Genomic DNA, 18,115 nt, shown 5'->3' with positions numbered 1-18,115 from the left:
TAAAATCTCTAAGTGTTCCCAGGTTTTTACTTGCTATTAGCACCTTAAATTCTCAGAATTCGATAATACTCTAACCTACAAGAAAATCCAATTTGGTTATACGAAGTAAAAAGTAACAAAAATTCCAAATTAGAACCTAAAATTAATAAGATGCTACTCTATTGCAAAGATGAGTTCAATGTCTACTTTTAGAAAGATGAGGGTAATAAACCTCTGCTCTGTCATCACCAATATATACCCATGAGTTTTCTGAACAGGCAGACATCTAAATTCTGGTAGTTACAACTAATACAAAAAAATTATACCATCAGATAAACTGCTTTTAAATATAGACTGGGGGGTTAGACTTCCACAGAGTAGTTAAGATAAAGGTACTAAAAACAGGTCCTCTGAAGTGTAAGAGTAGAAGATAACGAAAGCATGAGAGGTATAAAAGCCTAGTACAGTATGAAAGAGTGCTGACAATGTTTAAATGAAAAAAAAAAGATTCTTTTTGTTAAATAACCCTTTTCCTGAGTATATCATAGAAGATACAGAAAACTATAAAAAAAAAAAACCCCTCTCACCTTATATTCTACAATCCAGAGATAAACACTGTTAACACTGACATATTTTCTTCAAGGCTTTTTTTCCTATGCACATGTATGTATACGGTGTGTGTGGGTACAGAAAAGCAAGATGATGCTAAATGTCATTTCTAGATGTTGCCTTTATTCATTTCACATGTGAATTTCCCTTCTGTTATGATATAATCTTCAAAGACATTCTTTTAAGCCTCTGTATAAGATTCCATCATATGAGCAAACCATGATATAACCACTACTGGCAGACATTTAGGTTGTTTATAACTTTCACTACTAGAAATAATGCTATAGTAAACAGTATTACACATTTCTGAATTTAGAGAACTTAGAGACCTCATGGCTGAACTTCTGAAGTTAGAGACATTATTTCTGAATTTCTGACGTTAGAGACGTTGTTTCAAAAGATACTCTTTCAGTTTAGAAAGTACTTAATATCGATAAGGTAGGTATGGCCCCAAAATGCTGCTTGAATTGGAGTTTAAATAAAAGAAGAAATAAAAACTATAAAGCACAATTCAAATCAAACAAATGTCTATCAAGCCTAATTAGCAAGTTTCCTCATTGAAATCAAGTGAGTTTCTCCTCCCTTCTGGAATCTTCAATACTGCTATCAGCAATTTATACACTAGCAGATCACCCATCCAGGATCACCCATCAGTAATTTACATCATGTGAAAATATCCAGCATAGACTAAAAAATGTACACTGTACACTTTTAAAGGTTTGTAAAATCTAAAACCTATTTTCACATAAAGTACTTCACACTAGGATTGCTATCAATAATGTCCCATCAGGTATGAATGTGCTCATTAAAAACAAAACAAAACAAAGCTAAACATGAGTTTTCCTGACAACCTACTGAAGAGAAAAAAAAATGTACTGGGGATCATAAAGAGTAGGGCTTAGTTTTAGTCATCTCTAAAAAAAAAAGCAGCAGAGCTAAGAGAAAAAAGCATAATAGATACTATGTTAAAAATAAAAAGATGACACTAAGAAAAAAAGAGGTAGTAACTCTTATTAAAAACTCATCTCCTGGGGCGCCTGGGTGGCTCAGTCGGTTAAGCAGCCGACTTCGGCTCAGGTCATGATCTCGCGGTCCGCGAGTTCGAGCCCCGCGTCAGGCTCTGTGCTGACTGCTCAGAGCCTGGAGCCTGTTTCAGATTCTGTGTCTCCCTCTCTCTGACCCTCCCCTGTTCATGCTCTCTCTCTGTCTCAAAAATAAACGTTAAAAAAAAAAATTAAAAAAAAAAAAAAAAAGAAAAACTGATCTCCTGGGAAAATTTACCAGTTAAATTACAAGTCTATTTTTTGTGCCTAGCATCACATTTGAAAAAAAAAATTTTGCCTTATCCTGAAATTTAGACATAAAAGCTATCAGCTATTTAACATCACAAATCAGAGAAAATATTTTAAATATTCTCTCCTTAGACTCATCTATTTTTACAACAAGTTGTCAGAGATATAACATTCCTATTTTATTTCTATAACCACAAGTCTTATTAATTTTAGAAGTTCTTATTTTATTGATTTCCCTGTAAGAAATTTTTTAGGATCATAAGTCCTAGCATATGTTGACTCTAAAAGGAGTATCATTCACAAGAAACACACTTCTGATCACTACATACAGACACTGAGTCAGCGGAAAACCTGCTTATTAACCACCAACAACTCAAATATTTGAGCAAATGTTTGTTCCTGCCTTTATTACCTGGTCTATGATAATATACCTGTTTACAAGAGCTTTCTAGAACAACAAAATGTTATGTCTAACATAATAATAATACAATATACTTATTGTTAATAGTCAAATTTCTTCTTTTGTACATAAAAAAGGTATAAAGTCCTGTATTTAATACATAAAGACTCCTGTATTTAAGATTATAAGACTAGGAGAGTCTTAAAAACTTTACAAATTCAAATCTCACAACAATCAATTCAATGAGACTATCTAAAGCATGTTGTTCAGAAACCTGCCTCTGTCAAATAATTGATTTGGACTTGGAAATGCTTTATATAGAAATTTTTATTGTCATGCCATTTATTGGAGTAGGATTTGAACCATGTCACAATAGGAACTATAACTTCATAGCAGTTTATCAGGTAAACAGCTCCATATAGCTGAAGACTATATATTTGTTAATATAGAACAGAAAAGGCTACACATAAATGTGTCATCTTCCCGTGATGGTGATTTCACCAAAAGAAATCTACCATAAATAAAAGGTAGCAATCTGTTTTTTGTTTTTTTTGTTTTGTTTTGTTTTTATCTCTAATAGAAGAATTGCTGGCAAGCACTTTAACCACTATGACTTAAACCATTGTGGAATTTCAATTATGAAATAATTTTAGTGACCATCAGATGAAAATTCTCCAATAACCAACATTCCCCCCCGCCCCCCACCCCCCAAAAAACAGGACAGAAGGGATACAGTTCAATTCTGAATAGGACCATCCCATTCATCTCACCAGATTGATCAGCCTTCTCATCGCATGTTCATGAGAGCAAACGCATTCACAGGGATCGAATCCACCTTCTGCCATGATTTCCCAGTTTGATTTAACTTGACTGTTTAAATCTAGGAGGAAGGAAAAAATGTTGTAAGACTACTGTTCAGTTATTCTTTCCCTTAAGCTATGAAAAATTCTTAATATAACAGGTCTCTTAACTAATAGTTCTCTTAAACTAAGGATAGTTCATATTTATTATAAACTATGTAATTTATGAATCCACACAAATGGTTGCCTACCTGTTCTGCCATCAGACTAATTTCCTACAAATGTGAATGTCTTCTGATGTTCTATACTGGGCCCTCCTGTGAAACAGATGATGCTAGAGTCCTACTCTGCTTAATAATTTAATTCTTTGTTAGCTATAGTACTACTATAGAATAAATGTTTGTGCCCCTGCTAAAATTCATATTGTTAAAAAGGAGACAGCAGAAGTGAAATAAATCAGTCAGAGAAGATATCATATGTTTTCACTCATAATTGGGATTTGAGAAACTTAACAGAAGACCATGGTGGGGAAGGGAAGGAAAAAAAAGTTACAAACAGAGAGGAAGGCAAACCATAAGAGACTCAAATACAGAGAACAAACTGAGTGAGGGTTGATGGGGTAAATGAGCGATGGGCATTGAGGGCACTTGCTGGGATGAACACTTGGTGTTGTATGTGAGTGATGAATCGCAGGAATCTACTCCTGAAGCCAAGAGCACACTGTATATTAGCTAACCTGACAATAAATTATATAAAAATAAATAAAAATTAAAAAAAATAAAAAGGAGATACCAGGCAACAAAATGGAGTCACTTGTGCTAAACTCCATGTCAGCAAGCCAAGTCCTAATAACCTATCTAATCGCAGTTTCAACCTCCCCCTACCCCGTCAAGAATGGTAACCTTTAGCCAGTCAACATGGAATTATCTCACTAGTCAGCACTAGTGAGATAATCCATCCACAAACCCCTTCCATTCCCTGTAGGAAGGTGACCTTGCCTAAAACAATGCATTCTTTGCTAATAATTTCCCTTCTCCACCCCCTTTCTGCCTTTAAAAACCTTTCCTTTTATACAGCTTGGTGGAGTTCCTTGCTATTTGTTACATGGGACACTGCTCAACTCATGAATTGTTGAATAAAGCCAAATCTTTACATTTACTCAGTTTAATTTTTGTTACTTAAAGAATTTGGTGAAGGCAGCAGGACTAAAGGAGACTTCTGACATCTTTGGGGACAACAAGAAACATAGGTGTGGTACCCCATGAAATATTCGAGTTTACTTTCTTTCTAGCCATTTCTGAGGGCCATCACGGAGTTCTTGTCAGTTCTGAGCTCCGTACTCTTTGCTGAGCTCTTAAGCTAACTGGCTTTCCAGTCCGGTCAGCTTGAGCTGGCACACAGTTCCATCTGAAACCTGAGTCCCTACCTCTTGGCTCAGTCCACAATGTTTGGAATACCCTTCCAGTTCTAGTCTATAGTCTCCACTTACTGGGATTTGGTGGTTTAGTCTTTTCCCCAGTTCCAATCCACAGTCCCCATTTTACTGGAGTCTGCTGGTTTAATCCATGCTAGGAATCAGTGATGGTACGTAAAGCCTTCTCTTGGCCAGTCTGCAGTAACATGTTATGGTTGCTGCTGCTATGTTAGGGTGCACATGTTTGTCTTATTTTGTATAGATAAGAGCTATAACTAACAGGAATCACATAAAAAAAAAAGCCACAAAAATTGGTGGTGGGCACTGGCACAATACTTCAGAGCTGTTAGTGTATTCATTACCTAACTCAAAGACTCTGACATCAAGTTGGTCACAGAACAGGTTAGGCTGACTCTAGGTCACCTGCCAAACTCAAGAAAACTTCTGTGCAATGATGTATACCGTACAATTCCCAACCCAGAGGCACATCCCTTTTAGGTATTAGCTCAGCTCTGAGAAACCTAAACTTGGCTTATGGGATCCTTAAACTCTAAACAGTCAAGCATATTTCCTTCCGGCACCTGTGCTTATTTTATGCCTAAGAACTATGGTCCAGAAGACACAAATATTAATAGAAGTGGCAAAATTTTGTGAAGATTTTTTGTGTCCTGAGAACTTGGCTTGGTAACCATCAGATTGGCAGCCCCAAAATATGGCCAGACATAAATGTGGGTTACACCCCATTTGTGACTAGATATGGCTGCACAGAAAAGGCGAGTTAAATTCTAATTGTGGCTAGGGTCCTACCAAACTGCTACCAGTCGTCAGAGGAATTACAACCTAGAATTACAATGGCCATTATGAGAAATGTTCCAATTAGATAAGAGCATTTAACAAGTGCCCTTAAAAGCAAGGGCTTCCAAATCAAACAGAATGGGATACTATTTTAATTGGTATGCAGGAGACTCCAAAAGGCTTCAAAATTCCAAACTAGCTTCATTAAAAGATTTGTTATAAAAGGCTAGTGAAAAATTAAAGATGTAAAAAGTACTTAAAAGCAAAAAAACTGATATAACTCTTACTGTTTTCCTCTATCCTCCTTTATTTGAATATTCATTCTAGTACTCCTCTGAGTTGCCTTTATGGACCATAAACAAAAGTCTGCCAAGTTAATGACCTTTCAGTCATTCCCATACCTGACCTCAAAGGAGGGCTCCTCTCAAATGGGACTCTAAGAGATTTTCTGGCAAAATGCTACATTATTCTCTTAAATAGCCAAAGAAAAACTAACATTAAAAATAAAAAATCTTGCCAAATTCTGGTAAAAAACGGAACTACAGATGGGATCCTGGAAAAACTGGAAGAAGCTGGCTAAGGATGAACATTCTTATTAGAGTCAGCACTCTGAGATCTGTCTGTAGTACCCAGTAAAGAAAGGAAAATAAGTTACCTTTTGCACTTTCGTTGGGAATCCCTCCCATATATCCAAGGGGGAGTTCCTCAATATGGCAAGAAATGTTTGCTGTTTGTCCTAGATGAAAACTGACAAGACACCTAAAAGAATTTTTAAGTAGCTCTGTGACTGGAAATAGGCTAGATTGAAAGCTGACATACAGAGCCTGTTAAGAATGTTTTTTTAGGCCTCCTCCCCTAAGCTAAAATAAAATTAGGTACCCAGAAGGAAAGGAAAAATCTTTTAAAGTCTTTGTAAAAGTCTTTACTAAAAAAAAAAAAAAAAAAAAAAAAAAAAAAGTGTAATTAGATGGGTGGATCAACCTATGATGTCACTCGAATTGCAACCTCATTCTTTGAGGAATTGAAAGCAATTGTCTACATCTTACATATCTTAGCAAAATTAGAGATGCAGCTCTAGAGGCAATTCAATGTTCACCTATTCCTTTTACTAATTCTAAAACCTCCTTGTTTAGCTCCTATATGTTTATTTATCTCTTATTTACCAAAGTCCTCAGGGGAACCTGAATTCTTCTCCTATGCCTTTAAGGTGTAAATATAGGGGCGCCTGGGTGGCTCAGTAGGTTAAGCATCCGACTTCCGGTCAGGTCATAATCTCAAGGTTTGTGGGCTCAAGTCCTGAATCAGGCTCTGTGCTGACAGCTTGGAACCTGGAGCCTGTCTTGGATTTTATGTCTCCCTCTCTCTCTGCCCTTCCCCCACTCATACTCTATCTCTCTCAAAAACAAACATTAAAAATTCTTTTTCAAAGATGTAAATGTACATACATTTTTAAATAAGAACTGTCTGTTTAAAGACAGTTTTTATTTTTATTTTACTTTGAGAGAGAGACCATGTGGGCAAGTAGGGAAGAGGGAGAGGGAAAGAGAGAATCCCAAGCAGGTTCTGCACTGTTAGCACAAAGCCCCCAATGTAGAGCTTACTTTAAAAAACAAAAACAAAAACAAAAACAAAAACAAAACACAGGGATGCCTGGGTGACTCAGTTGGTTAAGCGTTGGACTCAATTTCAGCTTAGGGCATGATCCCATGGTTGGTGGGTTTGAGCCCAGCATCAGGCTCTGTGCTGACAATGCAGAACATGCTTGGGATTCTCTCCCTCTCTGCCCCTCGCCTGTTAGAGCTCTCTCTCTCAAAAATAAAAACATTAAAAAATTAAAAAAACAAAAACAAAAAACAGCTCTGTTTAACTGGCTTAAAAATAAGTGCTTATGGGGGCGCCTGGGTGGCTCAGTCAGTTAAGTGTCCGACTCGGTTTCAGCTCAGGTCACGATCTCACAGCTTTGTGGGTTCAAGCCCCACATTGGGCTCAGTGCTGGCAATACAGAGCCTGCTTGGGATTCTCTCTCTCCCTCTCTAGCTGCCCTTCCCCCACTCGTGCTGTCTCTGTCTCTCTCAAAATAAATAAATAAAATAAACAAAAAAAATTTTAAAAAGTGCTTATGAAGTACTTGTAAATCTCAGAAATATAATAGAAGTGAACCCAAGTGTTTTTCAAGTTCACATGATCTAGGTCAATTTTCAGTATAAAAGCTAGTTAAAGTGTGTTGGTTTAATTTAAAGCAGACATGTCCTTAGAGTTATCAGGCTAAATACAAACTTTTACTCTGCCTGAGTTTACTAGTCAAATAAGTTCATTTTATCTCTCACAAAATTTGTCAGCTAAAAAAACATCTTGGGGCAATGGCTGGTCTTGTCTAAGGTCTAATGGCTTTTGTGGGTAATCTAAACATAATGGTTAAAAACAATCAAATAGATGTTAAATAGAATAAAAAGTTTTAGGTAAATTTTAGTTTCTCCCAAATCTTTTGGTAACCTGAAACCTTAAAATTTTATTAAGTTAGATGATAATTTAAGTTAAATTCATTAAATATCCAGATCATTTCCAAATAAGATAAAATACTGAAACACTAATTACTGAACATAGGTTTATCAATTTTTTGGTTTCATTTTACAGAGGAACTAAAGATATTTGGGGAAAGCATGTTTCTAGAAATTATAAAAGTACTTATTTAAAAAAAATTTTTTTAGAGAGAGGGAACGTGCACACACACACACATGTGTGCCCAAGTGAGGGAAGGGCAAGGGGCAAAGGAGCAACAGAATTTCAAGCAGGCTCTGCACCCAGTGCAGAGCCCAATGCTGGGTTTGATCTCACAACCATGAGATCATCACCTGAGCCAAAATGAAGAGTCAGACACTTAACCGACTGAACCACTCAGACACCCCTAAAAAGTATTTAAAGTCTGCCAAGCCACAGGATGTTAATGCAAATGACAGTTCACAACTGTTTACTTTTTTATTTTCACTAGAAACTAAGATTTCTAAAGGTTAAAAACTTTAATATGTGTAATTAAGCTGTAAGAAATAATAAGGGAAACCTCTCCATATTCAAGGAAAGTCGGATGTGTGTTTTCAGTTAAAAGTGGACTGGATCCTGAATTCCAGGTTCCCTCAAATATTTGGCTATGACACATCAAGCTAATGTTCCCAGTTTTCTCCCACTCTTCTGATTTGGAATCATTAAAGAATAAAGACTGTCCTTAAATCTCCTTGAAAGGTCCTCCTCACTACCCAGATGATAGGGACATGAACCTTAGATACACATTTCAAAGCTGACAAACTGCACCTGACATCTGGTCCTGCACAAACACTGGGGACCTCTACATCAAATTGACTAGGAAGATTAGCTAACAGCAAGATGCTTCCTCCCAAGACACTGGATCAAGACTTTAACTAAACATGAATACTAAATACTTTAAGCATGAAACCCTTTCTTCTTCACTTTCTTTTCTTTACTCTGGCACTGGCCTGGAAAGATAATACTACCACCTCCCAGGCCACTGCTAAGGCCAGTGAAATTTAGAACTTTTTATTTCAGGCTAGGAGAAAACCTAACTGACCCCTGACTATGACGAGCAAACACAATTCTTGTGAATGAATCTATTAACAATACTGCCTGAACAGGAATGGTTTGTGCCCTCACAGGGTTTGTCTTTGTCTGCAGTGGTTATCATTCTCCTTGGGCCTATAAATGCTTAGACAGTTGGTGCAGATTCAGGCAAGGCCTCTTTGGTTACCAAAGTGTGCTCCTTTTGGTCAACTCTTCTGAGTTTACATTGTCAAGTTAGAAAAGACCTACCAGGAGGCTTTCAGGATTCAAGATTCACTATCTTTGGCAGGGCCCTACTTCCATGGTTAGGAGTAAATGTAAATGAGGCTATGATTAGAAACTTTTCCTTAACTCTTGAAAGTACTGTAAAATCTACAATAGCTATCCAACAAAAACCCTTAGACTGTCTGGCCACAGTTGTTTTTGATAACAGAATAGCCCTTGTTCATCTTTTAGCTGAGCAAGGAGGTATCCGTGCTATGGCCACTACTACCTGCTACACCTGGATTAACATTTCTGAGAAAGTGGAAACTTCAGTTACATAAGATCACTGAGCAAACCACTTGGCTTAAAAAGATGAGCTCCTGGGGGCGCCTGGGTGGCGCAGTCGGTTAAGCGTCCGACTTCAGCCAGGTCACGATCTCACGGTCCGTGAGTTCGAGCCCCGCGTCAGGCTCTGGGCTGATGGCTCAGAGCCTGGAGCCTGTTTCCGATTCTGTGTCTCCCTCTCTCTCTGCCCCTCCCCCGTTCATGCTCTGTCTCTCTCTGTCCCAAAAATAAATAAACGTTGAAAAAAAAAAAAAGAAAGATGAGCTCCTTGGAATGCCTGGGTAGCTCAATCGGTTGAGTGTCCAACTCTTGATTTCAGCTCAGGTCATAGTGAGTTCGAGCCCCACATTGGCTCTCTGCTGTCAGTGCAGAGCCTGCTTCAGATCCTCTGCCCCTGCTCTCTGCCCCTCCCCCGCTTATTCTCTCTCTCTCTCTCTCTCTCTCTCTCAAAAATAAATAAAACATTTAAAAAATTATTTTTAAAAATTTAAAAAAGGGAACCTCCTTCAACAGGGTCTTTCTTTGACTTGACTTACTTGATTTTCATTGGTTTTGGTCTTGGGGATCATAGCTCTGAAGTGCACTCCAAACTTTGGGAAATTATCTTCTAATAATCATAATAATCTCTCTGCCACATTGTATTCTCTCAAAAGTACATGCATGTTCCTAGCTACTAGCTACCATGCAAATAATCTCCCTAAGATGAGAATATCAGAAAAGGAACAAAGAGAATGACTGACTTAAAAACTGTTAACCTGGAGGGTGCCTGTCTGGCTCAGTTGATAGGATGACTCTTGATCTCGAGATTATGAGTTCAAGTGTCACATTGGGTGTAGAGATTACTTAAAAATAAATTCTTTAAAAAACAAAACTGTGAGCCTGAAGTTGTGGCCTATTACAGAGACTAAGCAGAAAAGAAAAAAAGGTAACAACCTATGAATACCCCAAATAAAAATCGTACAAAATCAGTGAGAACTTCAGAGCTGAGAGTGGAACTAATGTCTTAAATTGTGATCACATCTCTCAGTTAAGCTGAGAGTCTCATCAAAAGGGGTGAATTGTTAAAAAGGAGACAGCAAGTCAAAATGGAGTCCCTTGTGCTAAATTCCGTATCAGGAAACCAACACTTAATATACAACCTGACTGAAGTTTTGACCCCCCAGGAATGCAACTTTTAACCAGTCAACATAGAATTTCCTAGTCAGCACTAGTAAGATAATCTTCCTGATAGACCCTTCCATTCCCCTTAGGAGGCTGACCTTGCCTAAAACAATGCATTCTTTGCTAATAATTTCCTTTTCTACCCCCTTTCTATCTTTAAGAACCTTTCTTTTTCTAAAGCTCAGCAGAGCTCCTTTCTATTTGCTAAACAGGATGCTGCCCAATTCATGAATTGTTGGATAAAGCTAATTTTATCTTCAAATTTACTCAATTGAGTTTTTGTTATTTAACAATATGTTGAGGCCTTAATAGCCAATTTGATGGTATTTGGAGACAGGACCTTTGGGAGTAATTAGGTCATGAGAGTGGATCTTTATGAATGGATTTAGTGTCTCTAAGAAGAGACGTGAGAATGATCTCTCTCTGTATATCATGTGAAGAACACATAAACCAGGGAGAGGGGGTGCCTGGGTGGTTAAGCAGGTTGAGCATCAGACTCTTGATTTTGGCTCAGGTCATGATCCCAGGGTCATAGAATCAAGCCCCACATCAGGCTCCTCGCTGAGTATGGAGCCTGCTTGGGACTCTCTCTCTCTCCCCCCCCCACCCCATCTCCCCTGCTCGCTCGCTCTCTCTCACAAATAAAAAAAAATAAATAAAGTAAAAAATAAAATAAAAATAAATTTTTTAAGATGAGTCCAAAAAAAAAAAAAAAAAGGAAGAGGGCCCTCACCAAACTCTGAATCTGCCTGCACCTTAATCATGCACCTACCAGACTCCAGAACTATGACAAATAAATGTTTGTTGTCTAAGCCACTCATTCTCTGGTATTTTGCTGTAACAGCCCAAACTAACAAAGAGAATTTTGCAGCCTCTATCCTACCAAGAAAGCTCTCTGAAGGAAAAAAAAATATGTTATCTAAAATGATACCAATGTGGCAGGCGGGGGGGAGAAGGGTGCATGAAGTAACTGGACAAAAGCAAGGAAATAACTAGGAAGATTTGAAAAATAACAGTAACAAGTGAGAGGCCAAGATGGCTAACTAATATTTAAAAGAATTTTTTTTAATGTATATTTTTGAGAGAGAGAGAGGGAGGGAGAGAGAGAGAGGGAGACACAGGATCTGAAGCAGGCTCCAGGCTCTGAGCTGTCAACATAGAGCCTAACATGGGGCTCAAACTCACAAACCATGAGATCATGACCTGAGCCGAAGTCAGACACTTAATTGAATGAGCCACCCAGGTGCTCCATGGCCAACTAATATTTAAGATTTAAGATCAACGGAACAATTCATAAATTAACTAAAGGGAACTTCAATCAAAAAACATTTAGTACCTATATTAGGCATTAGAAATATAAAAATGAGGGGGGTGGCTGGGTGGTTCAGTTGGTTGAGCGTCAGACTCTTGATTTTGGCTCAGGTCGTAATTTCATGGTTCATGAGTTCAAGCCCCCTGTCAAGCTCTGTGCGTTGACAGTGTGGAGCCTGCTTGGGATTCTCTCTCTGCCACTCCCCCTCTCTCTCAAAATAAATAAACTTAAAAAAAAAAAGAAATATAAAAATGAGCAAAATCTGATACAGTTCTTCCCTAACAGTGTTCACATTCTAATATCAAGACAGATAATTACCTAAATATTTTTAAAATTATAAATACAAACTTGTAAATGCTATAAAAGATAAATGGACCAAGGGGTACTGAGATGGCTCAGTTGGTTAAGTGTCCAACTCTTGATTTCAGCTCAGGTCATGATCTCATGGTTTCATGAGTTCAAGCCCCACGTTGGACTCTGTACTGATGGTGCAGAGCCTGCTTGGGATCTTCCCTCTCTCTCTGCCCCTCTCCCACTCTCACTCATGCTCTCTCAAAATAAATAAACTTAAAAAAAAAAAAGATAAATGGACCAAAAGACTGAAAACACAAACCACAAAATGAGAGAAACTATTTGCCTATCACATATCTGATAAGAGTTTAATATCCAGAATATATGAAGAATCCCTCTAACACAAGAAAAAACCCCACAATTTTTACATGGGCAAAAGACTTGAATAGACATTTCTCTAAAGATATATAAATGACCCATAAGCATATGAAAAAATGTTCAATGCCATTAATCATTAGGGAAATATAAATCAAAATCATGAGATACCACTTCACACCTATTAGGATGACTATCATAAAAAGATAAGGGGCGCCTCAGTGGCTCAGTCGGTTGTGTCACACTCTTGATTTTGGCTCACAGTTCCTGAGTTTGAGCCCCACATGGGGCCCCGGGCTCACAACACGGAGCCTGCTTGAAATCCTCTCTTTCCCTCTATCTCTGCCCCTCCCCTACTAATGCCCACGTGCTCTTTCTCAAAAAATAATAAACAAAAAAAAAAAGTCATGTGAAGAAATTAGAAAGAACCCTTTTGTATTGCCCATGGGAACATAAAATGGTATGGCCTTTCTAGAAAAGTTTGGTGGTTCCTCAAAAAGTTAAACATAGAATTATCAATGGCCCACCAATTCCACTTCTAGGTATATACCCTAAAGATTTGAAAATGGACTCAAACAGATAGTTGTATATTAAATATGCATCACAGCATTATTCATGATAGCCAAAAAGTGGAAACAACCCACAAGTCCATCAACTGATAAATGGACAAACAAAATGTGGTATATGCACACAATGAAATAATATTCAGCCATAAAAAAGAATGGAGTTCTGATATACCATGAAACATTATGCTAAGTGAAATAAGTCAGACACAAAAGGACAAATATTGTAGGATTCTACTTACATGAAATATCTAGAATAAGAAAATTCATACAGAAAGTAGAATGGTAATTTCAAGGGGCTGGGGAAGAAGGGATTGGAGAGTCATTGCTTAACAAGTACAGAGTTTCTGTTTGGGATGATAGAAAAGTTTTGGCAATACATAGTGGTGATAATTGTACAACACTGTGAGGGTAATTAATGCAACTGAACTATAAACTTGAAAGAATGGTTAAAATGGCAAAAGTTGTTATATTTGTTTTACTAAAATTTAAAAAAGAAAAAAACATTCTAGTTGTCCAGGACTAGAGTGAGGGCTTGAGGAGAAATGAGGACTGACTGCTAAATGGTACTGGCCTTCTTCTGGGGTAAAGATAATGTTCTAAAATTGATTATGGTGATGGTCACATAACTTCATGAATATACTAAAAGCCACTGCATTTTACTTACACTTTAACTGTTGCATTGTACGGTGTGTGAATTATGTCTCAATAAAGTTGTTATTCAAAACAAAAAAAAAGGGGCACCTAAATGGTGCCTAGACAGCACATACAGGTTCTAAACTTATCTAATCAGGGAAGAATTTATCAAGAAGCTAACTTTAGGGGGCGCTTGGGTGGCTCAGTTGGTTAAGCGTCCGACCCCTGGTTTAGGCTCAGATCATGATCTCAGGGTTTAAGAGTTCGAGCCCCACATACAGAGCCTGTTTGGGATTCTCCCTCCCTCGCTCCTCTCTCTGACCCTCCCGTGCACGCTCTCTCTCTCAAAATAAATAAATTTTTAAAAAAAGTTAACTTTGAGTTTAAAATGGAAGAATGCACTGGAATACAATAGGGAAAGAAAGAAGGTGTGAGGACAGAGGTCCAGAAGGCATTCCAGACACAGAGGGAAAAGCTGGGTAAAGACCCTGGAGTAAGAGTATGACATAGTGGAAGAACTCAAAGAAAGCCACAATGTGCTGGCATCCAGAGAGCAAGAGTAGCCTGAAATGAGACCAGAGAGGTCAAGAGATGGGCCACACACAGTGCTTTAGGCCATGGTCAAGATCAAGTCTTCATCCAAATAGCAATGTGAAGCCCATAAAAGGTTTTATGCTGGTATGTTTCGAAAAGATCATCTCAGCTGCATTACGGAAAACAGGAGGGAAGCTAATCAATATAGGAAGCCTAGTCAAAATGCTCTTTGAATAGGTCAGAGATAATGGTGTCCTTTCTAGAATTATCTAGGTTTGATGACAGCATATTAAGTTATTGGAGGGAAGACAAATTATTCCATAAGTGATGTAAGGCACAGCTGGCTCCCTACCCTCATTCCTTACACTAAAACAAATTCTAGACGCGTTAGTGATTTGACTTTTTAAAATAAGGCCACACATAGAAACAATCAACTAGAGCAATGGATTAGAATAGAATGCCCACATTGGGGCACCTGGGTGGCTCAGTTGGTTAAGCATCCAACTTCAGCTCAGGTCATGATCTCACGGTTCTTGGGTTCAAGCCCTGCATCAGGCTCTGTGCTGCCGGCTCAGAGCCTAGAGCTTGCTTCGAATTCTGTCTCCCTCTCTCTTTGCTCCTCTCCTGCTTGCACGCACGTGCACACTCTCTCTCAAAAATAAACATTAAAAAAAAAAAAAAGAATGCCCACAAACTGACCCATGATTTTTGAGGGGGATTTATAAAGGTACCACTTTCAACAATCAACTATTAATAAGTGCTAAGATAACTTTTTTTTTTAATTTTAGTATGATGCATACATAAAAGAGTGGAAAAATATACATCCAACTTAAAAAGTGATTAGCTGTAGGGAAAAGAATATAATTTTAAGGACAGACTTTCATTTTGTCAATTTTTAAACATTTCTTACAATGAATGTATACCCATATATTAAGACTTTCAAAATATAGAAAAAGTTTAACTTTTAAAAGTCACAAATTTTTAACTACAAGAAGACAAGTGGGATATATGCAGAACATAAATCCGAGAAACTATAAAGGAATAATACTTTTGTGACAGCCAAAAATTATAAAAATTTCTATCAACCAAAAATATACTATAAAATAAAAAGACAAAGAACTTGGAAAAACACTTGCAACACATATTAGGTTAATTTCCTTAATTTACAGGAAACTCTGAAAAGTCAATGCAGAAATGGCAACCTAACAAAAAAATGAGCAAAGGTCACATTCACAGGAAAATACAGAGGCAATGAACAAAAAACAAAAGAGGTACAAATCAAAGTATCACTTTCATCTATCAGAAGATTGGTAAAAATTAATTTATCTAGTTAACTTGGATATCCATATCCAAATAAACACGCAATGTTGTTGTATAAGGATGTTCATTGTTTATAAGAGCAAAAAATGATAAAGCAAAGTGTATATCCTTCATCCCTGTGGTTCTGATTAAATAAATGATAGTATGAGTACACAAAACCCTACACACCTGTTGAAAAGAATGTGGCGGATTTCTTTAGAATGATTTGGGGAAATATCCAAGATAGATTGAGGTGAAATCAAGTTGCACAACAATCAGGGCAAACCTACTTCCCATCTAGTATCTTCTTAGATCTGTTTGCCTGGGCTAAGCAGGAGTTGGGGGTTGGAAGGGGAAGAAGAGTTGCCAACCACCTAAGCTGGAGAGCCTAACTCTCCAGAAGGTAGGAAATACCAAATACAAACTCTGACTACCTCACAGGTTTGTCTGACCCCAACTTTAAAAAAAAGGGGCACCTGGGTGGCTCAGCTGGTTAAGTGGCCAACTTTGGCCTCAGGTCATGATCTCACGGTTCGTGGATTCAAGCCCCGCATCGGGCTCTGGGCTGACAGCTCAGAACCTGGAGCCTGCTTTGGATTCTGTGTCTCCCTCTCTCTCTCTGCCCCTCCCCTACTCATACTGTCTCTCAAAAATAAATAAACATTAAAAAATATTAAAAAAAAAAGATTAGCCTTCATGTCAGAGAACAGACTATACATATCTAACACAGAAAACCTGAAAGTAAATATATCCTACCCTTACAGATAAAATTCACCCTTAAAAGCCGGTTTCTCACCTCTTTGCAAATTGTCCATAGGGATAAAAGGGCTCAGACTGTACTGGTGTAGACATAAGCAAATACTGGTCCATTTATAATACTGGTCCTTCCTTCCTATCTGTGCCTCCCCAGGCCAATAAAATGCCATTTGAAATTAAAAGATACTATAAGTTTTTAAATATGAAATTCAAATACTAAAATGCCTAATACCTACTGAGTTCTGCAGCCTCTGAACACTGAAATGCTAACAAATTGTCTTTTATAAAGGGAGACCTGTTCCTATCATCATCCATAAAAATTGTAAAACACAGCTAGTTTCAAGTCTCCTTTTAATTCATTTGATTGGCAAAATTAGATTCCACCAGTATCACCATCACCTCCACCTGCAAAAAGTCCACAGCTTCTTGAGGGCAGGAACCTATTTTAGTCATCACTCTGTCTCCAAACAACTCCTTTGCTGCTTAAGCCACAGCCATTAATAAATATTTGTTGAATTTCTGAAGTTTATTTTCTCTGTATCTATATGCCAGGAGCATGTAAATCACCTAGAATTTTAAAGTATATGTCAGTATTAACTAGTTCCAGTAAAATGAGAAAACGCACTTATAAACAGGACATTCTTCAATAGCGCTATGCTTCTGTGGAACTTTCCTCACATAAACTTTAGCTGTTTTAAGTACTATTCAGTTTTCAGTTAGTAGTTTCCACTTAAAATTATTTGTTTTTTGAAAACAGAATGGAAACAGTTCTCTTTTGGCTAGGACCTCAGAACAAGCATCAGTGCACACAAGCAGCTAAGCACTAGAGCAAAAAAACTTAACCAATCCTACCTCACATTTAAATCTCATGTGTCCAGGGACGCTGGGTGGCTCAGTCAGTCAAGCATCTGACCTCAACTCAGGTCCGTGGGTTTAAGCCCTGCATTAGGCTCTGTGCTAACAGCTCGAAGCCTGGAGCTGGCTTCAGGTTCTGTGTCTCCCTCTCTCTCTGCCCCTCCTCCACTCACACTCTGTCTCTTTCTCTCTCTCTCTCAGAAAAATAAACATTAAAATATAATAGTAATAAAATAAATCTCATGTGTCCAGAGACATTAAGAAGTTGCTCTATCAGGGGCACCTGCGTGGCCCAGTCGGTTAAGCGGCTCTCAAAATAAACATACATTAAAAAAAAAAAAAAAGCAACCTATAAACTGTCGGTTAATTTATGCCCACAGTCAGATTGCTATCGCAAGTATTAACTGTAAAAGGAAGATTCTAATATATAAAATGCTTATTATTAAAAATTTCAAAATATGAAAAAGTAGAATTGTGTAGGAACTCTCCAGAATCTGTCACCCAACTTCAGTAGTTATCAACCAATGGCCTGTTTCATTTCATCTATTTTATCTATGCCCATGTGTAATTCCTCCCCTCCTCCCCTGGATTATTTTGAATTTTTTCAGTGTATTGTTCATATTTTCATGACTTTGACATTTTATGACCAATTGCAATAAAGCTGGTTGTTTGTAAGAGTCAAGCTCATGATTTTGGTATTCTTTAGCACTGTTCTCACATTAGGATATATATTGAGGAGGTGAACAACTCTGAAACAAGGACACCAAAAGAATTGTTTTAATACCCTTAGGTATTTGTAAAATACCTTTCTGTACCTTGACATAAATTCTAGGTATTTGTAAAACACCCTGAAATAAATTCTAACATACCAAGATTCTGATTCAGTAACCCAGTTCTGTCTTGCCCACAATAGAGCAACTTTTTT

At 37.7% G+C, this 18,115-nt stretch overlaps 1 protein-coding gene across 2 annotated transcripts in view; it reads right to left on the bottom strand.

Moving 5' to 3' along the window:
- SMIM14 (small integral membrane protein 14) overlaps positions 1-18,115 on the bottom strand; it is a 79,825-nt gene that overhangs the window by 40,292 nt on the left and 21,418 nt on the right. For both annotated transcript variants that reach the window (XM_027055569.2, XM_053217450.1), the window contains exon 2: positions 3,051-3,160. In XM_027055569.2, coding sequence (XP_026911370.1) covers positions 3,051-3,125 — 75 coding nt within the window. In that variant the 5' untranslated portion in view covers positions 3,126-3,160. The remainder of the gene's footprint in view (positions 1-3,050; positions 3,161-18,115) is intronic.

This window comes from Acinonyx jubatus, chromosome B1 (genome assembly GCF_027475565.1).
Source record: "Acinonyx jubatus isolate Ajub_Pintada_27869175 chromosome B1, VMU_Ajub_asm_v1.0, whole genome shotgun sequence".
Lineage (NCBI taxonomy): Eukaryota > Metazoa > Chordata > Mammalia > Carnivora > Felidae > Acinonyx > Acinonyx jubatus.
The sequence above is the reverse complement of the archived record's forward strand: the minus strand, read 5'-3'. Positions and strand labels throughout refer to the sequence as shown.